This window comes from Symphalangus syndactylus, chromosome 16, assembly GCF_028878055.3.
Source record: "Symphalangus syndactylus isolate Jambi chromosome 16, NHGRI_mSymSyn1-v2.1_pri, whole genome shotgun sequence".
Classification (NCBI taxonomy): Eukaryota; Metazoa; Chordata; class Mammalia; order Primates; family Hylobatidae; genus Symphalangus; species Symphalangus syndactylus.
In genome coordinates, this window is record NC_072438.2 from 72,777,603 (window position 1) to 72,804,526 (window position 26,924).

The 26,924-nt window shown below is 40.5% G+C and overlaps 2 protein-coding genes across 19 annotated transcripts in view; one reads left to right on the top strand and one right to left on the bottom strand.

Moving 5' to 3' along the window:
• Positions 1 to 529: 529 nt before the first annotated feature.
• On the bottom strand, positions 530 to 26,598 carry C16H5orf22 (chromosome 16 C5orf22 homolog). 5 transcript variants are annotated; one of them, XM_055245692.2, is made up of 10 exons: positions 26,230 to 26,426; positions 24,290 to 24,435; positions 22,820 to 22,969; positions 19,705 to 20,134; positions 17,377 to 17,439; positions 16,995 to 17,116; positions 12,698 to 12,764; positions 9,730 to 9,927; positions 6,966 to 7,105; positions 530 to 2,933 (listed from the first exon to the last, which is right to left on the bottom strand). In XM_055245692.2, exons 1-10 carry the CDS (start codon positions 26,308 to 26,310, stop codon positions 2,804 to 2,806), a joined length of 1,527 nt encoding a protein of 508 aa, XP_055101667.1. In that variant the 5' UTR covers positions 26,311 to 26,426; the 3' UTR covers positions 530 to 2,803. The 5 variants fall into 5 exon arrangements, with proteins under 5 accessions (XP_055101667.1, XP_055101668.1, XP_063475975.1 ...); XM_055245693.2 differs by lacking the exon at positions 9,730 to 9,927 and having other exon boundaries at positions 26,230 to 26,598; XM_063619905.1 differs by lacking the exons at positions 530 to 2,933; positions 6,966 to 7,105 and adding an exon at positions 8,699 to 8,939 and having other exon boundaries at positions 26,230 to 26,405.
• Positions 26,528 to 26,924, top strand: part of DROSHA (drosha ribonuclease III) — a 131,200-nt gene continuing 130,803 nt past the window's right edge. For 4 of the 14 annotated variants that reach the window (XM_055245508.2, XM_063619896.1, XM_055245511.2 and 1 more), the window contains exon 1: positions 26,533 to 26,713. The gene's annotated coding sequence lies outside the window, so the exon portion shown is untranslated. Of the gene's footprint in view, positions 26,714 to 26,924 lie in introns of all 14 variants that reach the window. The other 10 variants (XM_063619892.1, XM_063619894.1, XM_063619893.1 and 7 more) reach the window with 7 other exon arrangements.

Genomic DNA, 26,924 nt, shown 5'->3' on the forward strand with positions numbered 1-26,924 from the left:
CTCACTGCAAGCTCCGCCTCCTGGGCTTCCGCCATTCTCCTGCCTCAGCCTCCGGAGTAGCTGGGACTACAGGTGCCTGCCAACACACCTGGAGAATTTTTTTTTTGTATTTTTAGTGGAGACGGGGTTTCATCGTGTTAGCCAGGATGGTCTCAATCTCCTAACCTCATGATCCGCCCGCCTCAGTCTCCCAAAGTGCTGGGATTACAGGTGTGAGCCACCACGCCTGGCCAACTATAGGAAATATTTCTAAAGAGATCTAAAATTGACAGTCAAAAGGTTATTACGAAAGGCTGGACTTAAATGTTTTCCCCCTAGATACTAGGAAATACACAACTTACTAATAAGTTAAAGTCTACGCTTACACTTAAGTCACATTTTTAAAAAAGCCACTAAAATCCCATGCTTTAATGATATTAGTACACAATTCAAAACACTGTACCATGGTATCCCCTCACTGGTACTCAGAACACAAATGAAACACATCTTGATAAAGTAAATATCAAGACATAATTTACTAAGTTGATTCTTTTCAACTATTAGGGACTGAATTTTATTCTCAAAGAGATGATCACAGAACATGAGAATTAAACAAACCTTCCTATAAAAGAAATGGATGCTTTTATTCAACCTGAGTTAAAACCACAATGAATCATATCAGAGTTCATGGGAATCATAATAAATGACTAGTAAACCACTCACAAAATCAAAGCTATCGATATACTAAGATCACACACATTAATTAGTGCTACAGTTCAAAACATACCCTTTAACTTACTTAGCATGCAAAATAATCATAAAAGTAATGTCTATAAGCTCTAACCAAAAATTTTAAAAATTAAAAATAGCACAATTCTACAATTCTGATTTTACCAAGAAAATAAACTTATTCCGGCACACATTGTTCTATGAAAATGGAGAGCTGAGTCAGGCTGACCTGCTTTTCACAACACAAATAAGCGTTCATGCTATCAGACTTGGGAAATTAACTCGGTGACAAAAATTCACTGGAAAATAGAATCCTTGGAAAAATGGGGTCAGGTGCCATCCACTGAGAGGCAATGATAATGTGTGTCCTTGGTTATTAGCACAAAGTTAGGCAGCACACTATAATTTTAGCTACATGCAACTCTGTAGGGACACATGTGGATAAGGCCTGAAAGCTACATGCAAGAGTGAAAAGAACTGCTGTGTTGGGACTGAGGAATGATGGGTGTTTGTTTTTCTTTAAATGTCATTTCACCTTTTAAAGGAAAATAAATCAAGTAGGTAGGTAAAAATTACTGAACTAAAGAGATACTAAAGATCAGAACAAGGCCGGGCGCAGTGGCTCATGCCTGTAATCCCAGCACTTTGGGAGGCCGAGGCGGGCGGATCACGAGGTCAGGAGATCGAGAACCATCCTAGCTAACACGGTGAAACCCTGTCTCTACCAAAAATACAAAAAATTAGCCGGGCATGGTGGCGGGCGCCTGTAGTCCCAGCTACTCAGGAGGCTGAGGCAGGAGAATGGCGTGAACCTGGGAGGCGGAGCTTGCAGTGAGCCGAGATTGCGCCACTGTACTCCAGCCTGGGCGACAGAGCAAGACTCTGTCTCAAAAAAAAAAAAGAAAAAAGAAAAAGATCAGAACACTGGCCAATTAAGAAAATCAAGTTTCATGATTAAGACTCAGGAAGGATGTCCTAGTTATGGGGGGGGGTGCTAGAACACAGTTTATATCTTTGGGTATTTACGGCAGGTCAGAATTAAAGATTTAACTTTTTCCCTTACTATTTACATAAAAAGCTGGTTTATCTGAAAAAAGTATCAATCCAGACTTGCCAATAAAGTTGCACTTAGGTACTATATTATTGATATTTACAACGACCGCCTGGAGGCACAAAAGACCCTGAAGGGCTTTTTTGATCAGTAAAACAAAAACAGAAAAGCAAAAAACAGTTAATTTTTGTTTGGTCAAGTTTACTCAAGCAGACCACCTTGATACCAACAATGCTGGAGAGCATTTGGCAAGAGCAGGGCCACAATGCCAAATTCCTTGGAAAGGTAGACTTCCTATGATACTTTCATGGATTGGCAAATTTGTGGGTTTTTTTCGGTAGTAGCTTTTGAGAATGTTAGTTTCTGGCTGGGGCAGTGACTCACACCTGTAATCCCAGCACTTCGGGAGGCGAAGGCAGGTGGATTGCTGGTGCCCAGGAGTTCGAGACCAGCCTAGGTAACATGGTGAGACCCCATCTCTATTTTTATAAAATTAAAAAAAAAAAAAGAGAATATTACTTTCCTATAAGGCCATGGTACTCTAAGTACTAAGACAGGTCTGTTGTTGTCCTTTCCTTCATAACATTTCTCATAACCCATAATTTACTTCTTATCTGTCTCCCCTAAAAGGGCAGGGGCCTTGTCTATTCCATTCATTACCATATACCCAGCACTTAATAATGTCTGGTACATGTTAAGTGTTCAATAAATATTAGTTGAATGAATAAATGAAGTATGAATGAATCTCATACAGTCCAATAGACCTGGGGGAAAAGTGAAAAAAAAAAAAAAAAAACCCTAAAAAATACTTAAGGAAGACAGATAAACAACAGTTCTATCAGTTGGGGTTATTAGACTTGATGCCAAAAAATTTACCATCATTCCGCAACTGACAATAGTTGTTTAGCGATTCAAAATATCTGAAAGATTTCAACTAAAAGTTAATATAAAAACAGTGTTCTCTGGAAGACTCATTTACAAATAAGTTAATTAAAGGGCTGTTACTAAACCAAGATACAACAGGAGCCTAATGTTTTGTTTGTTTCAGGATGGAGGAGACTCTGCTGCATACACTTGGAGGTCTAGATTTCCATAGAGGGCACGTAGCATATTGAGGACCTTTTCTTGAATAGTGTCAACTTGGTCAGAAGGACAGTAATCATCCAGACTTGACCTAGAACCAAAAGAAAGAGAAAGAAGAAAACTACACATAGGATAAAATCATACTGTGAGGAAAAGCTGCATGTGTTGATTTCAATGTAAAACAGAAATTAAGGTGTGCTGAATTTTGGATTAATATCAGTTGAAAGCTAGTAAAGGTTTACCCCATGTTAGGCACCTTACATAAATTATGTTCTTTAATTTTCACAGCAACTGTATGAAATAGGCACAATTACTATCCCTTTAAAGAAATCTGAAAGAGATTAACCTGGGCAAGGTGACATGCGGTGTGCGCCTTAGTGCTTGATTGCTAGACCACTGTTTGCCTGAAAGGGAGATGTTGTTTGGGAATACAGGGGCATATTATCTTAGCGATGGGACATCTTTTGTTATGTGTGTGCTAGGGCTAGAAATGATGAGGGTCGAGGTTTTCCAACTGATAAAAGGATTCTATTTCTAAAAATGATTTGTTAACTGCAAAATTATAAAGGATCCATGGCTTGGTCCAAAATGAAATGTGGCGATGTGCTGGTGTTGGATTTACTTTCCTAGGTAGTAGGAAGCAGAAAAGAGCAAAGTAGGTTGGGGCAGATATCTGTATTTTGGGAGTCTTTCCAGAACTACCAACTGCAACCTGAGTTGCACTGGGCAGTTACAATGCTGCTGCCAGTTACAACTGGATTAACCAGTGTCTCCTGGTTCTGGATAAGGGTTAATAAAGCCTTCTAGAGGACAGAGTGAGAAGAGCAGCACAGAAATCTTTATAGAAGGAACTGGAATTAGTTATCTGGCCTACTCCTTAGTACAAGTATTTCAAACCTAAAGAGATAATCTATAAGACCACTGATAAACTCATTTTATGCTCTAGTGACCAGGTTATTTTTGTGGCTTGATGTGAAAATTTAAGACACAATAAATAATAAAGAGAAACTTTATTTTTTATTTTTTTTTGAGACAGAGTCTCGCTCTGTTGCCCAGGCTGGAGTGCAGTGGCACAATCTCGGCTCACTGCAATCTCCGCCTTCTGGGTTCAAGCGATTCTTCTGCCTTAGCCTCCTGAGTAGCTGGGATTACAGGTGCCTGCCACCATGCCTGGCTAATTTATATATTTTTAGTAGAGACGGGGTTTCACCATGTTAGCCAGGCTGGTCTTGAACTCCTGAACTCAGGTGATCCGCCCACCTTGGCCTCCCAAAATGCTGGGATTATAGGGGTGAGCCACCATGTCTAGCTTGAGAAACTTTATTAAATAGTAACATATACATATGGACAAAAGCCTACTTTATTTTTTGAGACAAGAGCTTCCTTTGTTGTTCAGTGGCATGATCATGGCTGATTGCAGCCTCAACCTCCTGGGCTCAAGCAATCCACCCACATTGGCATCCCAAAGTGCTGGGGTTACAGGTGTAAGCCACTATGCTCAGCAAGACCTACTTTAAATTGTCATATGTAAAAACTCAACTTATAAGTCTTAACAAATAAAGGGTACTGCAATACTTTTGGAAGGATTTTTGACTTTTTTTTTTTGAGACAGGGTCTCATTTTGTCACTCAGGCTGGAGTGCAGTGGTGTGATCTTGGCTGACTGCAGCCTCAGCTCCACAAGTAGCTGGGACTATAGGCACATGCCATCATGCCTAGGCTAATTTTTTGTGTTTTTTTGTAGAGACAGGGTTTTGCCATGTTGCCCAGGCTGGTCTCAAACTCCTGAGCTCAGGTGATCCACCCACCTCCAACTCCCAAAATGCCAGGATTACAGGTGTGAGGCCACTGCACCTGGCCAATTTTTGACTTCTTTAAACACTATTAGAGTTGTTCTTGATGGGAGCTACTCCCATGAGGGTGTTTTGAAAATCTCTTAGTACATTTTTGGTTGACACAATGAATAGGGGATGCTATTGACATTTAGGGGACTGGGATAAGAGGGCTGGGCTGCTACAGGGCTTGCAACAGGCAGGATCATCCTGCAATATGAATAGCTATCCTGTGTCTTCAATATTTTCAAAGTCTACTGAGTACTCATGTAAGTGAAAAAGTGATTTTTATTTTTTTGAGCCTATGATATAGTTTGGCTGTGTCCCCACCCAAATCTCATCTTGAATTGTATCTTCCATAATTCCCATTGCAGTGGGAGGGACCTGGTGGGAGCTAATTGAATCATGGCAGTGGTTTCCCCCATACTGTTCTTGTGGTAGTGAATAAGTCTCATGAGATCTGAGGGTTTTATAAGGAGAACCTCTTTTGCTTGCTTCTCATTCTCTCTTTGCCTGCTGCCATCCATGTAAGACATGACTTGCTCCTCCTTGTCTTCCACCATGATTGTGAGGCTTCCCCAGCCACGTGGAACTGTAAGTCCAATTAAACCTCTTTCTTTTGTACATTGCCCAGTCTCAGGTATGTCTTTATCAGCAGCGTGAAAACAGACTAATACAGCCTAGAACTGAACACTTGTTTATATATAAAAGTATTTTTAAAAAATGCATTAAATATGAACTAAATTTTCCAGGAATGCAACACTCTGTCAGTTGGGGAAAGACTGGACTTTAACTGCAGATCCTTATGAAGAGGCTGTTCAATGACTGAAAAAATGTCATTATGGCAGTGCTGTTCATGGCATCTGGTCAACGCACGGTATCTGTTTGCATTTGTAACTGCTACATTTACATCACATAGTGTAACTGCTACAGTATATTTTTAACTGCATCTCTTAAATATGTGAGTCTAGTTTGGCATTTTAATATATTTTATTATCAATTACTTTAATTCCTCCTATGTGTATAGGTATTATGTATATAGTAGGTTACATTATCTATATATAATGTATATTATCTATGTAATTATGAATATTATCTATATATTTAAATTATATATAGGTAGGTTACATTATATGAGGTTTCAGAATGATAAAAGGATGTTACAAAATGTTTGTCATGAATTACATATTATTAGCCTGAGTACTTAAAGTACTTATTTTAGAATCTCATACTTCCATACAAAACCAGCCCAAAAATTAACACAGGAAAGCATTATTAAATTGTTATAACTATTCAGCAATTATATTCAAATTTAAAACATGGCAGCAGCTAAATAATTGGTAGGACACAGAAATGAGAATTCTTGTGTTCATCTGAATATTACCAACCTCAAAGAAAAGATAACAATAACTACATTGTTTGCATGTCATCACTAACAGGGAACAGAAAGGGCCAGGCACAGTGGGGGCCGAGGCGAGCGGATCATCTGAGGTCGGGAGTTCGAGACCAGCCTGACCAACATGGAGAAACCCCGTCTCTATGAAAAATACAAAATTAGCCAGGCGTGGTGGCACATCCTGGTAATCCCAGCTACTCTGGAGACTGAGGCAGGATAACTGCTTGAACCTGGGAGGCAGAGGTTGCAGTGAGCTGAGATTGCGCCATTGCACTCCAACCCGGGCAACAAGAGTGAAACTCCATCTCAAAAAAAAAAAAAAAAAAAAAAAAAGAAAAACAGGGAAGAGAAAATACAACATCTAAATTTTGCGCTGAGTAGGTAAAAAAAAATTTGTATTATTTTATTAGTAATCATTATATTTATCTAGAGATTGTATTAGTTTCCTACTGCTGCTATAAAAAATTACCACAAACTTAGTAGCTTAAAGCAACAATAATTTATTATATAGTTTTGGAGGTCAGAAGTCCTAAAATAAAGGTGCTGACAGGGCTGCATTCTTTTTGTAAGATCCCAGGGATAATCTGTCCCCTGGCCTTTTCTAGCTTCTAAAGGCTGCCTGTGTTCCTTAGCTTGTGGTCTCTGCCTTCAAAGCCCACAGTGTGGAATTTTCGAATCACTCTCTCTGATTCTGACCCTCCCGCCTTTTTCTTCTAAGGACCCTTGTGATTACATTGGGCCCACTTGGTGAATCCAGGATAATCTCCTCATCTCAAAATCCTTAAGTTAATCACACTGCGAATTTCCTTTTGCCATATAATGTAACATATTCACAGGTTCCAGAGATTAGGATGTGCACATGTCTGATTTGCCATTATTCTGCTGAACACACTTACCTTGCAATTGTCACAAGAGTAGGATTTGGTAAATTTTTCAGTAAATAATGCACAGATTGAATAAGATACTCTATTTCTTGTTCTGTGCTGATATGGTGAGGAAGTTCTGAATAATCGCAGGTTAAACCAGCCTGGTGAACCTGAAAATAAGACAATTAAAAATTACACTGTATGACAGTTGTTTTTGTAAGCTTCTTTAATCATTAATGGCCTTATTGACAAATCTTTACTTTCATTGATACATAAAAGATGTACATATTTTCAGGGTATATGTGATAATTTAATACATTCATAATAGCATATAAAGATCAAATCAGGGTAACTGGGATATCCAACACCTTAAATATAAAAAACTTTTAATTTTTAATATTTTTATGCATTGGGATTATTTTTTCCCTAACAGTTTCTATGTCATAAAAGTTATTTGCTCTCTGAAGTGTTGGTAGAACTCGCCTATACACCTGTCTGGGCCAGATGCCTCTTTTTAGAATAAGTCTTTAGCTACTTCTTTATTTTATGATTATTGGTCTTGGGTCAATTTTGGTAATTCACATTTTCTATCAAATTATCCATTTCATCTAGATTCTAAAAAGTTGAGGCCAGGCGTGGTAGCTCATGCCTGTAATACCAGCACTTTGGGAGGCTGAGGCAGGCGGATCACCTGAGGTCAGGAGTTTGAGACCAGCCTGACCAACATGGAGAAAACCCGTCTCTACTAAAAATACAAAATTAGCTGGGCGTGGTGGCACATGCCTATAATCCCAGCTTCTCCTGCTAAGGCAGGAGAATCACTTGAACCCGGGAGGCAGAGGTTACAGTGAGCCAAGATTGTGCCACTGCACTTCAGCCTGAGCAACAAGAGCGAAACTCCATCTCAAAAAAAAAAAAAAAAAAGTTGTACATATTCTTATCTCATTTTTAACACATTATTTTACTTACTTTTTAAATACTAATATATGCACCTAGTACTACATTCAAAGCAAAGCTTTGAGAGGATACAAGAGAAAATATTTATCCTACCTTATTTAACCAAACTGTTTTCTTGTGTATCCTTTATGTACAACCATAAGCTACTGCTAGCTACATGTGTTTTAAATTTGAATGGAATAATGTTCTAGTCTTAGCACTAAACTTGCCTGAAAGTTAGAAGTGGCTCACATGCTACCATTCTGCAACCTTAACTTTAATGTTTTGAAAACTAGAACTTAACTATGTCATAGTTTTGCCTAGAGTACACAAGTGCAAGGTATGAAAACACGCACTCATCAACTATTTTATTGGAGGCTTTGGATACACATCAACAATTTAACTGGCAATGATCAGTCAGTGTGATAAAAGGATGAATTCTGGATGTTCATTTTGCCAAAATGATAAAACTATTTAGCCCTCTATCTCTGCAGCTGTAGGCACATCATAATGGATTACATCATCTGTGACTGAGCCCTAGCCATTCGCTGCTCCCCAAAAAAACATCAAACCCACCCAACGAAAAAACCCAGATGCAATGTAATGATTAAAGCAGACCTGCCTGCAGACATACTTGATAAATATTGTATGAACTCAAAGCATTTTCTTTCTCTTTTTAAATTTGACACAAAGTCTCACTCTGTTGCCTAGGCTGGAGTCCAATGGCACGATCTCAACTCATTGTAACCACCTGGGCTCAAGCGATCCTCCTGCCTCAGCCTCTCAAGTAGCTGGGACTACAGACGTGCGCCACCACACCTGGCTAATTTTTGTATTTTTTGTAGAGATGGGGTTTTGCCATGTTGCCCAGGCTGGTCTCAAATTCCTGGGCTCAAGCGATTTACCTGCCTTGGCCTCCAAAAGTGCTGGGATTACAGGTATCAGCCACTGCTCCTGGCCTCAAAACATTTTCAAACCTTAAGTATCTTATAATGATCTTCTTAATTACCATTTTTAAAAAGTGTAAGTCTTGGAAGTGTTTATTAAGGGCAATTTGAATGTATGCTCCTGGAAAAAAAAAAAGTTAAACAAAAAAGTGTAAGTCTTGGATTTGCTTAGGTTTCACCAAAATATTCTTTTGCTTTGCTCATTATATGGTTTGGCTGCATCTCCACCCAAATCTCACCTTGAATTGTAATTCCCACAATTTCCACGTGTCATAGGAGAAACCTGGTGGGAGGTGATTGTGGGGGTGGGTCTTTCCTGCACTTTTCTCATGATAGTGAATGAGTATCAGGAGATCTGATGGTTTTATTTATTGTTTTTGAGACAGAGTTTCACTCTTTTTGCCCAGGCTGGAGTACAATGGCATGATCTTGGCTCACCGCAAACTCCATCTCCTGGGTTCAAGCGATTCTCTTGCCTCAGCCTCCCGAGTAGCTGGGATTACAGGGATGCACCACCACACCCAGCTAATTTTGTGTTTTTCATAGAGACGGGGTTTCTCCATGCTGGTCAGGCTGGTCTCGAACTCCCGACCTCAGGTGATCTGCTCGCTTCGGCCTCCCAAAATGCTGGGATTACAGATGTGAGCCACTATGCCCGGCTGGAGATCTGATGGTTTTAAAAACACAAGTCTCCCTGCACAAGCTCTCTCTTCTTGTCTGCTGCCATGTGAGATGTGCCTTTCACCTTCTGCCATGATTGTGAGGCCTCTCCAGCCATGTGGAACACTAAGTCCATTAAATCTCTTTCTTTTATAAATTGCCCAGTCTTGGGTATGTCTTTATCAGCTGCATGAAAACAGACTAATACAGTAAGTTGGTACCAGTAGAGTGGGGCACTGTTGAAAAGATACCTGAAAATGTGGAAGCAACTTTGGAACTGGCAGAGGTTGGAACAGTTTGGAGGGCTCAGAAGAAGGCAGGGAAATGTTGGACAGTTTGGAACTTCCTAGAGACTTGTTGAATGGCTTGGACCAAAATGCTGATAATGACATGGACAATGAAATCCAGGCTGAGGTGGTCTCAGATGGAGATGAAGAACTTGCTGGGAACTGGAACAAAGGTGACTCTTGTTATATTTTAGCACAGAGACTGATGGCATTTTGCCCCTGCCTTAGAGATGTGTGGAACTTTGAAGTTGAGAGATGATTTAGTGTATCTGGTGGAAGAAATTGCCAAGCAGCAAAGCATTCAAGAGGTGACTTGGGTGCTGTTAAAGGCATCCATTTTTTTTTTTTTTTGAAATGGAGTCTCGCTCTGTCACCCAAGCTGGAGTGCAGTGGTACCATCTCGGCTCATTGCAGCCTTTGCCTCTCAGGTTCAAGCGATTCTCTGCCTTATCCTCCTGAGTAGCTAGGATTACAGGTGTGCACTGCCACACCCAGCTAAGTTTTGCATTTTTAGTAGAGACGGGCTTTCGACATGTTGGCCAGGTTGGTCTTGAACTCCTGGCCTCAAGTGATCTGCCAGCCTTGGCCTCCCAAAGTGCTGGGATTACAGGCGTGAACCACTGTGCCTGGCCAAGGCATTCAGTTTTAAGAGGGAAACAGGGCATAAAAGTTTGGAAAATTTGCAGCCTGACAATGTTAAAGAAAAGAAAATTCCATTTTTTGAGAAGAAATTCAAGCTGGCTGCAGAAATTTGCATAAGTAACGAGGAGCCAAATGTTAATCCCTAAGACAATAGGGAAAATGTATCCAGGGCATGTCAGAGACCTTTGCGGTAGCCCCTCCCATCACAGGCCTGAAGGTTTAGGAGGAAAAAATTGTTTCATGGGCAGGGCCCAGGGTCCCAGTGCTGTGTACAGCCTAGGGACTTGGTGTCCTGTGTCTCAGCTGCTCCAGCCATGGCTAAAAGGGGCCAACACAGAGCTTGGGCTGTGGTTTCAGAGGATGGCCTTGGCAGCTTCCGTGTTGTGTTGATCAAGCCTGTGAGTGCACAGAAGTCAGGAATTGAGGTTTGGGAACCTCTGCCCAGATTTCAGAAGATGTATGGAAACACCTGGATGCCCAGGCAGAAGTTTGCTGCAGGGGCAGGGCCCTCATGGAGAACCCCTGCTAGGGCAGTGTGGAAGAGAAATGTGGGGTCGGATCCCACTGAGAGTCCCTGGGGGCACTGCCTAGTGGAGCTGTGAGAAGAGGGCCACTATCCGTCCTCCAGATCCCAGAATGGTAGATCCACTAACAGCTTGTACCGTGTGCCTGGAAAAGCTGCAGACACTCAACACCAGCTCGTGAAAGCAGCCAGGAGGGAGGTCGTATCCTGCAAAGCCACAGGGGCGGAACTGCCCAAGACAATGAGAACTCACCTCTTGCATCAGCGTGACCTGGATGTGAGACGTGGAGTCAAAGACGATCATTTTGGAGCTTTAAGATTTGACTGCCCCAATGGACTTCAGACTTGCATTGCCCCTTTGGGCCAATTCCTCCCATTTGGAACGGCTGTATTTACCCAATTCTTGTACACCCATTGTATCTAGGAAGTAACTAACTTGCTTTTGATTTTACAGGCTCTTAGGTGGAAGGGACTTGCCTTGTCTCAGATGAGATGTTGGACTGTGGACTTTTGAGTTAATGCTGAAATGAGTTAAGGCTTTGAGGGACTGTTGGGAAGGCAGGATTGGTTTTGAAATTTGAGGATAGGAGATTTGGGAGGGGCCAAGGGTGGAATGATATGGTTTGGCTGTGTCCCCATCCAAATCTCATCTTGAACTGTACCCCCCACAATTCCCACATGTCGTGGGAGGAACCCGATGGGAGGTGATTGAATTGTGGGGGTGGGTCTTTCCTGTGCTGTTCTCATGATAGTGAATGAGTCTCACAAGATCTCACTGTTTTAAAAACGGGAGTCTCCCTGCACAAGCTCTCTCTTCTCTTGTCTGCCACCGTGTGAGACATGCCTTTCACCTTCTGCCATGACTGTGAGGCCTCCCCAGTTATACGGAACTGTAAGTCCATTAAATCTCTTTTGTAAATTGCCCAGTCTTGGGTATGTCTTTATCAGCAGTGTGAAAATAGACATCTCTTATTTTAAAGAATACCAGCAAATTCTTATAAATTCAATCAATATTTAAATCAATACTTCAACTTTAGTCAAACACAGTGGTCTGACTGTATTCCATAAGTAAATAAAATATGCAAACCTAGCTTACTCAAGTAAGAGAAAGACCACACTAAGAAGAAGGAGACTTGGAAGTCTTAGCCCTGGCATCAAATCTGAGAAAAGTCACTTGAACATTTTAAGCTATAGCTTTCTCATCTCAAGTACCAGGTCAAATGGGAAAATATATGCTTCAAAGACTGCAAAATGATATACATATAAATTATGACTAAAAGTATCTTTCGCCGTAGCATTCAGATCCCTGTTGACAAACAGCTAACACATTTAAAATGTGCTAGTCACTGCTCTCTCTTTTTTCTTTGTCTTGTGGTTTTTACAAACGGAAAAGTTTTTAAATAGGGAGGAAAAGAAGGAAGGAGGAAGGGAGTATAAATACTCAATAAAAAATGGACCATTTTAGAAATTGTGTGCTTTTCTTTTGTCTGGTGAAGAGAGATGTGACCACAGACAAATTTAAAAAAATACACAGGACTTTTGCTTCATATGTAAAATTGAGAAAAAAATGTTTTTCCTGGAAGGCTTTTCCAGGAAAATAGTATTCTGTTTCAATGTATGTATTTTTTTCACTCATTTCTTTTCTTAATAATTGTTTCAGACTTCACAGGAACACAAACAAAAATGAACCATTTTAACAAAAAGCAAATTCTTCTACCCAGAAAATTGTCTTTACAAAGGGTCAATTTTACATGTTAAAATATTTACCATTTCATAGTCTGGTACTTCCATCCGTTTTTTCAAACTCTGTACAAGGGGAACTAGTGATTCCATTCTGGAAAAAAGCCATCCCACTCAATTAAACATCACAACTACCACAACTAAAATGACAATAGCAAATGATACATTATACTAACATTTACCATAATAACATGCTTCATATGGCATTTGGGAAATAAAAGATAAAGCTGTTCAAATATCTTAAAATATTAAGAAATAAATGTTTCCTGATTTCTTACCTAAAAGATTACAGATTGTGTTAAAGACTAAAAGTGAACATTCAAGAAAATGAGATTTCTTCTTCAAAAATGGGAAGTTCTACTGACTTTAAAAATTATTTTGAGGCCAGGTGCGGTGGCTCATGCCTATAATCCCAGCACTTTGGGAGGCCGAGGCAGGCGGATCACTTGAAGTCAGGAGTTCGAGACCAGCCTGGCCAACGTGGTGAAACCCTGTCTCTACTAAAAATACAAAATTAGCCGGGTGTGGTGGTGCATGCCTGTAATCCCAGCTATTCGGGAGGCTGAGGCAGGAGAATTGCTTGAACCCGGGAGGCGGAGGTTGCAGTGAGCTGAGGCCACACCATTGCACTCCAGCCGGGGTGACAAGAGTGAAACTGTCTCAAAAAAAAAAAAATTATTTTGATTAGCAAGAAAACTAAGCGTCTTTAGCATGCTGTGATGAAAAAGGGCTGTTTCCTGAAAGCTAAAAAAAAAAAAAAAAAAAAAAAAAAATTAAGGACACGTTTATTTGTATATACAATTATTATTACTATTGAGACAGGATCTCGCTACCACCCAGGCTACATGGCAGTGGTGTGATCATGGCTCACTGTGGCCTCAAACTCCTGGGCTTAAGGAATCTCCCACTTCAGCCTCCTGAGTAGCTGGGACAATAAGTGAACACCACCACACCCAACTAATTTTAAAATCTTTTTGTAGAGATAGGGTCTTGCTATGTTGCCCAGACTGGTCTTAAACTCTTGGCCTCAAGTAATCCTTCCACCTTAGCCTCCCAAGTGTTGGGATTTTACAGGTGTAAACCCAGGCCTAGCCAGTAAATACAATTATAATCGGAAAAATCCTACATCATCTGATATAACATTGATGCATTTTTTTTTTTTTTTTGAGACAGAGTCTCACTCTGTTGCCTAGGCTGGAGTGAAGTGGCACGATCTCGGCTCACTGCAAGCTCTGCCTTCCAGGTTCACGCCATTCTCCTGCCTCAGCCTCCCAAGTAGCTGGGACTACAGGTGCCCGCCACCACGCCCGGCTAATTTTTTGTATTTTTTAGTAGAGACGGGGTTTCACCGTGTTACCCAGGATGGTTTCGATCTCCTGACCTCGTGATCCGCTCGCCTTGGCCTTCCAAAGTGCTGGGATTACAGGCGTGAGCCATCGCGCTCGGCCACATTGATGCTTTTAAGGTATTAAGTTTAGGTGGACCTTTTGGAAGCTCTGATTGGCTAATACTTCTAGTGTTTTAATTCCTCCTCCACAAATATTCACTAATTTGCTGGGAGTAGAAAAAGAAAAAAGGAGGCATGGAGGCCTGCCTGCTTGCCCACTTGTCCTGTTACTTTTTCCTTTTAATGAATGACATTTTCTAGGCTTCTGGACCCTAACCACCCACCTCACTTCCCTAGACATAGTGAAGCCTCCATGCCGAGGGTCTGGCTCTTTAGGGTCATGGTTAGTTTGGGGAGACTTTTCTTTCAGTGTCATCTACTTTTCCTTTATACTATTTTTTCTCCCTTCAATACCAAGCACAGTCTAAACTCACTACTGTTGCAGTCTCATCATATCTTCAAGTCTGTGATAGAACTCTCTGCTGGCGATGAGGAGCTAACTGGGCATGCTCAGTAGGCAGAGTGGGTTTCAGTGGAAGTCTGTGGGCTGGACTTAGGATTCCAAGGTTTCCAGGCCTATTTTGTTGTTGTTGTTTAAGTTTTAAACTTAGCTTGAGACTTCATGAAATAACAAAATAATGGGTATTTTTCAGCATTTCTAGGAAGACTCCTGTCCTGTGACTTATTTTTCTATCTCCCTCTTCTATCATTTCAAAAAATAGGGAATCATTTTAGAACCCTATACGGAAGAGGAAAAAGCATTAACTGATTTTTTTTCTTTCTTTTTTTGAGACAGGGTCTCTCTCTGTCATCCAGGCTGGAGTACAGTGGTGCGATCTCAGCTCACTGCAGCCTTGACCTCCCAGGCTCAAGTGATCCTCCCACCTCAGCCTCCCAAGTAGCCAGGGCTGCAGGAGCATGCCACCATGCCTGGCTAATTTTTTGTATTTTTTTGTAGAGACAGGATTTCACCATGTCACCCAGGCTGGTCTCGAACTCCTGAGCTCAGGCGATCTGCCCACCTTGGCCTCCCAAAGTGCTCAGATTACAGAGATGAGCCACCACGCCTGGCCATTAACTGATGTTAAAGTGCCTAATCAATACTTATTGATGTGATTTATATTACTGTGAATTATTCTTCCACATCACTGCTTTGTTAGTGTCAAGAATTAAAGCTTTATGATGTTTACATTTTAGGGATGTTTTTGAATATTTTAAGTAAAAATTACAATGAGTATTTTGAATAGCTAATACATGCACATAGCAAAAGAAATAATTTCTCACTCATATACTTCATCACTTAGCCATAGAATTCCTCTCCCCAGAGGCAACCACTGTTTCAGCTTCTTCCATATTCTTCTAGAGATCTGCTGAATTATTTTTAATAACTAAAACATGACAAATCTTAATGGCTGTTCATGTTCTGGCCTAAAGTACTATTGATTCTAATTTTCCGTTTTATCTTGCTACCTTACAACTGATTTTCTTTTGTTTACACCAGAGAGAATATGACAGTTTGTGGGAGATTAGTTTTAAAATAAGCTAGTTCTGGTTTTCCTATGCTCATGGGGACAAAAAGTTTGTCTGATGGTTTTATTTTAGTTTTCTGGCTGTTTGAGATTACATGATTTAAGAATTATTTTAGAGAAAAATCACTGTAATATTTATGTCAATATTCTTTCACTCCAGCTTCAATATCAAAGGCTTTCACTCAAAAAGAACTTCTCTCTCCATTCTTTCAAGGTAATACGAACAGTCAGTTAAATAAATGACCTGATGGAGAATCTGGCCTTCAAATACTGCTCCTTCACGTCAAGAGATTGAAAATACTCTTCTGCTTGTATTTGGGCTTTCCTTAAAAGAAGCTAAGTTTTCCAATTGTTTTTCCAGTCTCCACAGGCTGGAGTGCAGTGATGCAATCTCGGCTCACTGCAAGCTCTGCCTCCCGGATTGATGCCATTCTCCTGCCTCAGTCTCCCGAACAGCTGGGACTACAGGCGCCTGCCACCATGCCCGGCTAATTTATTTTTTTATTTTTTTATTTTTAGTAGAGACTGGGTTTCTCCGTGTTGGCCAGGATGGTCTCGATCTCCTGACCTCGTGATCCGCCCACCTCGGCCTCCCGAAGTGCTGGGATTACAGGCATGAGCCACCACGCCCAACCAAGTTTTCGCATTGTAATTTACTTGTCAAGTAATTTACTTTTCTGTTGTTACGTTAGTATTTTTTTTCTTATTCTACTTAGAACAGGGAATGCCTATGTACTACTCATCTTTAATTCTCTTTAAGACCTTGTACAATATCTCATATTTAGGGGTAGCTACCGTACAAAGACTAAAAACATGCCCACTTACTATGTGACTTGGGGCAATTTACTTAACCTTGGTTTCCTCATCTATAAAATTGACATAATAATAATAAAACCGTAAGACTGTTGTAAGGAGTACATGAGATAAGGCAAGGAAAAATTTTAGATAAAGGATACACAGAAAACACTCAATAATGTCTACTATTGTTAGTAAATGTGTTGAAATTTAATACTAATTCTTTTTTCTTTCTCTCTTTCTTTTTTGAGACAAGTTTCTGTCACCCAGGGTAGAGTGCAGTGGCCTGATCACAGCTCACTGCAGCCTCAAACTCCTTGGGCCAAGCAATCCTCCCACTTCAGCTTCCCAAGTAGCTGGGAGCAGTGGCTGTAGTGGCTACAGGTAGGTGCCACCATATCTGGCTAATTAAAAAACTTTTTTTCAGAGACAGGGTCTTGTTACATTACCCAGGCTGGTCTGGAACTCCTGGCCTCAAGTGATCCTTTCCTGCCTCAGCGTCCCAAGTAGCTGAATACTAATTTTTTAAAAGCAATGTATCTTGCAAATTTAGGAACATATCTAGGACTGAAAGTTAGTAGAGTTGGGGGAAAAAAATGTTTGAGAGTCTTACCCAGGGTTTGAAGCCCATCTCTGTACTGTTTCTTCATCATCACCATCACACAAATCAGCGAAAGTGGCTTCTAAATCCTCTAATTGATGAATTCGAGTATCAACAATATCTACCAAATCTTCCTTTAAATACATTGAAAAGCTGAGATTATATAGTTATTCTTTCAAAAAACAAGCAACGTCCTATTACAAAAAAAACTTGGCTCTATTAGTTAAAACATAATTTTCAAGTACTAACCATGGGCTTTGCCAATACACACACACACACGCACACACACACACATACTCTTTGAGCAGTCTTTGAGATCACTGTGGTAATTTGCAAGATATTATTAGTTAATATGATAAATGAATGAAACCCCAAAGAAACAAACGGAGGATACCTCTGTTAGGTTGGTGCCAGGTTTCTTAAACTGGTACAGCTCTTGTAAGATTTTGTACTCTTCCTGGAAAACAAAACAAAAAATCCACATACCAGAAAAAAAAAAAGTTAAAAATTTTTAATGATATGCTTTAAGGAAGAGACAACCTTCCTTGTGATACAAGAACATCTTAGATAATTATTTAAAGGTATGTATGGGAGAATCAGGCAAAATGTATACTTTAGATTTTTATTGTAATAATTTTATTGTAAATATTGTAAAATTTTGTTTTATTGTAAATATCACTTCTTCAAGGCAACTCTATCCAGCTGGGCATGGCAATACTATGTAAAAATTACCTAAGGAAGCATACTTGGTGGCTAATGGGTCACGAGATGAAAATATTTTAAATAATATTCCGCTATATAAATGGCATGTCCTAGCTGTTTACAGGACTTAGCTGTTTACAGGAAATATACATATCTTTAATAACAACAACAAAGAACTCCCTATGTTCACTTTGCAGCCATTTCTCTAACAACAGAAGAGAACTCTGAAGTACAAAGGCAATACTGGAGGTAGAATGTCAAAGACATAGAACCTCGGTCAGGAGGCACCACACAAGGGGAGAAAGAGGCTTGCTATACAAACTTTGTAGGATAATGTTTCCCCTTGTTTAGCACAGCTACATGGATCCATTACATAGCTGGGTACACCTGGCCCCAGTAATCCTATTTAGGAGTATTCTCAGGAAGAGGTTATATCCAAGAGCTAAAATTCATTAAGTACAATGTTGTGGCATATCTTCAGTGCTTTATTCATTATAACAATCCTGAGTTGGGTATGATTATTATTCTGATTCGATACTTGAAGAAACTATGGGTCAGAAAGGTTAAGTAATTTTCCTAAGATCATATAGCTAATAAGCAGTAGAGGTAACAACAGAACTTAACTCCCCTAACTTTTGAACATGCTTCTTTTTTATGAGATGGGGTCTCGCTCTGTCACCCAGGCTGGAGTGCAGGGGTGCGATCACGACTCACTGCAGCCTTGACCTCCCAGGCTCAAGTGATCCTCCCATCTTAGCCTCCTGAGTAGTTGGACCACAGGCACGTGCCACTATGCCTGGCTAGATTAAAAAAAAATTTTTTTTTTTTAATAGAGATGGGATCTTGCTACGTTGCCTACGCTGTTCTCAAACTCCTTGGCTCAAGTGGTCCTCCTGCTTTGGCCTCCCAAAGTGCTGGGATTATACGCATGAGCCACCATGCCCAGCCTGAACATGCTCTTAAAAAAAAAAAAAAAAGATGAACATCTGTCTTTCCTAATGATATTTAAAAAATTGCTGCTAAATAATAAAGTGTAATATATGCTTTTTAAAAAGTCCATCGTACCAAAGGGTATTTAGGCTATAAAAATCCCTGTGTTCCCAGGTTTCCTGATAGCACTCTAAAAGGAATAACTGCCACTGAATTTCTTATGTAACCTTCTAGAAACTTTCATTACAAATATTTATTACAAATATTTAGGTGAGTAATCAGGCACATCACTGTTTAAGGAATAATCTGTTACACAGGATTTATATATAGAATATCGCTGGAAAGATACACAAGAAACTGACCACAGTATTTGTTTCTGAAGCAAAGAACTGAGGGAATGGGGATAAGAGAGTGCTGTTTTTCAATGTACATTGTCCCTTGGTATCCGTGGGGGATTGGTTCTGGGACCTCCTGTGGATACCAAAATCTGTGGATGCTCAAGTCCCTCACATAAAATAGTGTAGTATTTGCATATAACCTATGCATACCCTCTCATATACTTTAAGTCATCTCTAAATTACTTGTGGTATCTAATACAGTGTAAATCCTATGTAAATAGTTGTTAATACTGTATTGTTTTTTATTTGTATTATTTTTTACTCTCGTATTGTTATTCCTAGTTGTTTTTTATTTTTTCTGAATATTTCCTATCTGTGGCTGGTTAAATCCAGGGATATAGAACCCATGGATACAGAGGGCTGACTGTATATACCTGTACTGTATGATTTAATTTTTATCCATCACCCATGTATACATTACCCCAATTAATAAATGCAAAATAATGAATACTATCTAGAGCAGGAGTTGGCAATCCACAGCCTATAGCCTGTGTGTGTATGGCCCTCAAGTTAAGAATGGTATATACAACTTTAAAAAGTTTAGAGAACAGCAGAAAAGGGTATTAGTAGAGAATGTGAACCCCAAAGCCTAAAATAATTGCTAGCTGGCTGTTTAAAGAGTTTGCTGGTTCCTCATCTAGAGAAAAGCCATACAATTCCCAAGATCTATGTGTTAAAAATACAGTATTTACCTGAGTGAACATTTCTTTGAAGGGATTCTTGACTGAAAAAAAATCCAAGTCAATATCTAAAACAAATGCCTTCCCTTTCTTCAAAATTTCCAGAATTTCCCCAGTGCTGGCAGCAGTCTGGCATTCCTGATTTTCAGAAGAACATGAACATGATGGTTCTAGGCAAGTCTGGTCACTTCTCTGTGTTGCTGTGTCCTTTTCCAGTCCTTCTGAAGAAGAGTCACAGTAAGTAGAAGCAGTGTTTTCCGAATCTTCCAGGGCTAGCTTTGGTTTCTTAGCAGAAGACACTGCATCGTTTTCTTCTTGATTGTTACAGAGTTTATAAGGTTTTACCATAATTACATCCAATTGTAAAGGTTTTTGGTTCTCTAGCTGGTCTTCAGGTACATACAGACCATCACTTAGGAAGTAATGATCTGTTCCTGTAACCCTGAATCAGAGGAAAAAACGATTTTTAAGAAGAATGGGCAAATCAGTTGACATTTCACTATGGCATGGCAGAAATATAAGAACAGATCTATTTGACAAAAACTGAGAGCAGTCTCTAGTATTTATACTTCCTGTTCTTCTGTAGAAATAGCATTCCTCAAATTCTTAGCTGGACACACAGCTGCTCCACATAAAGACTACATTTCAGTCTGTCTTGCAGCCTGGTGTGGCCATGTGATTAAATTCAGGCCAGTGGTTGTGAATGGAAGAAAAGCACACAGAGCTTTGCTCTCCTGTTCCCTGCTGACTGGCATATGAACATAGAGGTGGCAAGTCACCTTGGACTATAAGGACAAGGTTAATATTCTAGAGACGGTGGTGCAAAAAGGTAGAAGGAACTAGAGTTCCCCAAACTCTAGAGCTGCCACATAGGCCTGGACTGTGTACAGTGAATTCTACCATAAGAATAAACTCTCTTGTTTAAACCAGTGTTCCTTTGTTCTCTCTCATACCAGCTGAATCTTTATCCAAAAAATCATTGAAGAGAAAAATTTCAACTGGAAATAAATTCTCTTAATAGAAACTCCCCCTGACATATTTTAGAGCTTTGTTAATTTTTATATAACCATAGTATTTTCAATATGAAAAGTGACTTGGTAAATACTTCAAACAGTGAAGCCAAATACTTCCTCTAGAGGCATGCCTTACCCACCTAAAATCATGGTTAATATTTATTTCCCACTTGACCTCTCCCAGCATACACAGCTATAAACTGTAAAAGCTATTTTCCAAAAATAGATTAATGACATAGTAAAACTAATGTCCAAGCTTATTAAAACTGTGCAACCCTAAGATGAGGCTGTATCCCCCAACCTAAATTAATATTCTTTTTAATAACACCAGTTTTCCTGTGTTCCTGTCATACAAACATACAAGTATTTGTTAAACTGCACACCAACATGTATATGTGTCTCTTCCATACATTTTTACTTGCAGGATTAACCAGTCATGAATCAAAATCTTCCAAAATTGTTAATCACACATGGAGTTTCAGATGTCTGTGTCAGATTGCTGAAAATTATTTGATTTTATGGGTTAAATCAGGCCTACTCACTGAAGTACTCAATAAAAACCCTACTACTATTTCACATATACCAGTAGTATGTACAATATTTATATGCTTAGTCTTAATTATTTCTTTTGAGTTATATCTGAAATACAATTTTCATATATCACAACAAAGCTATTTGTGCAAATGATAAGAATGTATACTACAAAAGTTAATTGTATCATTAAGAATAAATTAGAAATAAAGTATCATTTTCAATAAGGAAGACTATCTGATTTTCAACTATTACCATTTCACTCCATTATCCCTAAGGTTCTAGAAAGTTATGGCTATACTGCTTAAAATATTTATCCTATCACAAGAGAATTTTAAAGTCAAGAACATACTGATATTTCTAAAAGTATTATAGTATCACAAGATACACAAAACATTGTTAAATAGCTTATACAATAAAAACAGTTGCACATTTATCTCACGTCAGCGGATACTGTAATTTACTTTAGATTAAGTACTTATCTGAAACTAATTATATTATAAAGAAAATTAAAGCCCCAAGTCTACTTATTCAGCAGTTGGATTTATAAAAAAATCAAAGTGAGATAATTTTGCCCTTTCACTGCTAATTATTTTTTTATTTTTATTTTTATTTTTTTTGAGACGGAGTCTCGCTCTGTTGCCCAGGCTGGAGTGCAGTGGCATGATCTCGGCTCACTGCAAGCTCCGCCTCCCAGGTTCATGCCATTCTCCTGCCTCAGCCTCCAGAGTAGCTGGGACTACAGGCACCCACCACCACGCCTGGCTAATTTTTTTGTATTTTTTAGTAGAGACAGGGTTTCACTGTGTTAGCCAGGATGATCTCAATCTCCTGACCTCGTGATCCACCCGCCTCGGCCTCCCAAAATGCTGGGATTACAGGCTTGAGCCACCGCGCCCGGCCTAATTATCGTTTTTTTGTTTGTTTGTTTTTTGTTTTGTTTTTGAGACAGAGTCTCAAAACTGTACTCCTGCTGCCCAGGCTGGAGTACAGTGGCATGATCTCAGCTCCCCACAAGCTCCATCTCCTGGGTTCACGCCATTTTCCCGCCTCAGCCTCCTGAGTAGCTGGGACTACAGGCGCCTGCCACCACGCCCGGCTAATTTGTTTTTGTATTTTCAGTAGAGACGGGGTTTCACCGTGTTAGCCATGATGGTCTCGATCTCTTGACCTTGTGATCTACCCGCCTCGGCCTCCCAAAGTGCTGGGATTACAGGCATGAGCCACTGCGGCAAATTCAGCAGACAACAGTTATATTGACAGGAAACAGTAAAATGTACTACTGAATATATAAATCTATAAGATACTTCAATGGCTTAAGGAGTTAATCACTGATGAAACCCAAATTCCAGAGGATAATGATCACATTCAAAATCTAATTTGACCAACAACTAAACATAAATGGTACGTGAGGAATATCAACAGACTTAAAAGTTTGTTCTTCGTGTTTTGAGAACTCTTTGGAGAAGCTGAGGCTTAATCTGACCCTATCTGTGTGCAGAGACTTATGAAGTTATTACAGGAATCCAAAATAAGATAGAAACATTCAATCACTTCCATATTCACAAATATGAGGAAATTACCTGATTGTTGTGGTAGAAGTGTCTTTGCCTACTAAAAAGTGGTGTCTGCCCTCTCTGATTTGCTGAGCCCATGTGGGATGAAACCATATTACATGTGAAAAATGGCCAGCATAAACTGCAGGCATAATCCAATTTTCAATACTTAATTCTCTGGAAAAGAAACATAGAGACAACATTAAAACTTTTAGTTTTTTTTTTCTCCAAGTGCAATTTTATCTGCAACATTTTAAGACCACAGGTCTCAAAGTGTGGTCCCTAGAGTGGTTCCTGAGACTTTTTCAAGGACGTCACTATTACAAAACTATTTTCATGAAAATACTAAGGTATTATTTCCTGTTTTCATTTATTGACATTTGCAAAGATGGTGCAAAGGCACTGGTGGGTTGATGTTCCAACATTAATTAAGGCAGCAGCACCAAACTGTTAGTAGTTACTATATTCTTCGTTACCAACCAATGCCAAAATACATAATATAAAAGTTTCATTCGAGAACATCTTGATTTTATTAAATTTCCATCCTGAGTATACATTTTTAAATATTATGTGTGGCAAAATGAGAAATGCACAGAAAGCTCTCCTGCTACATAGTTTGAAGCATAACAGTTGTCTCAAGGAAAAGCACTTGTTGTGGTTGAACTTCGAGGTGAACACCGTTTATCTTGAAAGGAGTGATCAATAAACTATGGTTATTCACACTTGATACTGAATTGCTGAATTCTACATTTCAAATAAGCTTTAATAAACTACTACTTTTCAAGTTTTGGTGCACTATCAAAGAATATTCACAATTATCTGAAAAGGCTATCAAAATACTCTTTCCTTTTCCAATTACATGTCTGTGAAAGCCTGAATTTTCATCATATATTTCAACCAAAACAACATATGGCAATGGACTAAATGCAGAAATAGACATGAGAATCCAATGGTCTCTATAAAGGCAAATATTAAAAGGATTAAACATTGGCCAGGCTGTTTTTGTCAACAAAGTTTTTTTGGTTTGTTTCTTTTAAGAGATGGGGTCTGGTTATGCTGCCCAGTCTGGAGTGCAGTGGCTATCCACAGGCTTTGATCACAGCCTGGAACCACTGGCCTCAAGTGATCTTCCCACCTTAGCCTCCTGAGTAGCTGGGACTACAGGCTCATCCACCATGCCCAGCTTGTAAATAAAGTTTTATTGGAACACAGCTGCTGTCATTTGTTTACACAGTGCCTGTGATTGCTTTCACACTACAAAGGCAAAGATTAATAGTTGCAACAGAGACCATATGGCCAGCAAACCTAAAATATTTACTAATCTGGCTCTTTAAGAAAGTTGTCAACACTTGTTCTAAATAAAATGCAAAAGGCAAAAAGACAAACAAAAAACCCCCAAACCCATGAGTTTAGCAAAGTCTATTTCCTATAATTGCTTATTATCTACTGCAAATTGTACTTCAAACACAAAAGACCATGAATAAAATCACGTATTACCCAAAGAGTGTTTCCTTATCAAACACGGTGTCTGCTGGCATATTCACAGGAATAAGGAGGTCTGGATGTGAGTCAAAATGTAAAAAACTTATATTACTGGCAGGAAGATGCTTTGAGCCTATGGCCCGGTATATAAAGGGTAGAACCTGTAAAAGACACAGGCACACAATAAGAATTAACACTGAAACCATGAGCACACACTCAACTGCAGACTGAAAAACAATGCTAAATAATGCACATAACCGAAAGCATACTATGTTGCTGTAAAGTGGAAAAACATAAAATTTGTTTATTGTAGATGGTGCAGATGATAATCTCAAGCATTACTTTGTCCTCAGAACTTCCAACCTGCACCTCCAGCTGCCTTCCTGCTGCCCCCTCAAACTCAACAGGTCATGTGGGGAAACAGACCAGGACGGGGGCTCAGGAACGAACTACTGCTTAATGCCTGTTCTAATATTAACTAGGTGTTCAAGTTACCCTAGGTCTCAAAGTACTTTTTTTTTTCCTTTAAAAAGGGACAGGGTCTTGCTCAGTTGCCCAGCCTGGAGAGCAGTGGTGTGATCATGGCTCACTGCAGCCTTGGACTCCTGGGTTCACGTGATCCTCCCACCTCAGTCTCCTGAGTAGCTGGGATTACAGGCACGCACCACTACGCCCAGCTAATTTTTTCACTTCTATTTTTGTAGAGATGGGATTTCGCTCTGCTGTCCAGGCTGGTTTGGGTCTTTTTGGTACCCTTAGAATGGTGGGGTTGGGTTAAGTGGTCTGTAAAGGATTTCTCCTCTTACATCTCTAATTCTAGGTTTAATACCTAATTTGAAAGCACCGTCTAACCTAGGCTTTCTCATTCTCTGAAGGTCATAGACACTATATCCAGGTCCTGAGAAACCTATCTTCCTCTCCTATTAACTGTCACCATCAGTAAATCCCTCTTCTTTTTTTAACATCCAGAGAACCTCCTCCCATCCCAAGCCTACTGATGCTACTTTACAACATATTTATTAGATCCATGGGCCTCCTTTGTTGACTTGGAAAATTCTAGATTAAGACACCAATGTAGCTACTGTAAATCAGCACGGCCATAAACATGGAAACTCCTTTTAGTGTTTATCTCTATGCAGGGCACCGTGTTAAAATATATACATTTTTTTTTTTTTACACAATATGGGCCGTGCGCAGTAGCTCACGCCTGTAATCCCAGCACTTTGGGAGGCCGGCGGGGGCCGATCACGTGAGGTCAGACGTTCAGACCATCCTGGCTGACATGGCAAAGCCACGTCTCTACTAAAAATACAAAAATTAGCTGGGCACGGTGATGTGTGCCTGTGGTCCCAGCTACTCAGGAGGCTGAGGCAGGAGAATCACTCGAGCCCAGGAGGCGGAGGTTGCAGTGAGCCGAGATCGCGCCACTGCACTCCAGTCTGGGCAACAGAGAGACACCGTCTCAAAAAAGAAAAAAAATGATTTTTAAACACAATATGCACACAATAACACTCCTAACAGCCCTGTGAGTCCTACGATTACGGTCCCCATTTCAGATCAGAGCCCACGTTCCAAACATAAAGCCTCCCATCTAAACAGCAGGGCTGTGGTGGCGATTCCAGGAGACACCTGGAAGCCAGAGTTAACTGCAGGTTAAGGACACAGGGCTCTGCAGCCAGACTGTCCGGTTTCGAATCCCGACGCCACCAGTTGTTTGGTTCTGGGGGCAAACCGAGGTAAATAAGTTGCCCCGACTCGTAGGAAGCGCCCATAAATGTCAGTTCTCATTCTTCCTAGTTAGCTGTTTTGGGGGCCTCTCCACAGCAACGGAATCGGGCAGTTTAACTCTGGTTAACTCTCTGGCCTCCGATGCTAAGGTTGCGCCGTCTGCTTGGCCCTCTGAGCGTCAGGGCTTCCGCTGATTCTGCCCCAGAGCCTGGCTGCCGTCCGCTCACCTCCTGATGATCCTCCACCACCCACACTGGGAGCTTGGGGTAACGCCGGAGACCAGCGCGCCCTCCCGCGGAGTCACTCATGTTTTTGCGCCCGTCAGCTTTGCAGCAAAGCGGTGGCAGCCGGAGAAGAGCCGGGAAAGCCGGCGCCTCAACCCGGCCAGCTCTCTCCGGGCGGAAGCGCTCCCTCACCCGGTTGCGTTTTCGGATTGGAGGACGCAGGAGGAGGGGGCGCTGGCTCCAAAGGGTCTTTTGCTGACGATTGGTCTAGACGTCCATCGCTTTCGTTGACGCGCCAATCACCGCGTACAAGGCCCTGCGGTGGGCTGAAGAGTTTTCCCTCCCTTGGCCCAGCTTTCTCAGGTTTGCTTTTTAATTCCCTCGGTTTCCTGTTCCGGAGGCGCGGGCGGCGCCACTGTCTTGGTACCTGCAGTAGTAGCCTGGCTTTGCTCTGACGGCGATCTCGCGGCCCGAGAGCCTTTTATAGGTAAAAGGGGTACCTTGCAAGTGTTAGAAGAGTTTCCGAGTGTCAGGATTTAAACGGGGCTGGAGTCTCCGGGGCTGGGGTGAAAGGCGTCCGGGAATTGGGGTCGGGCAGCCCCACTTCAGATCTGCAGCTAAGGGCAAAAGAGCGACCCTAGGCCTGGATCCCGCAAATACGTGGAAGTGAAAAAGGAGACCTTTCATTCATTTGTGGA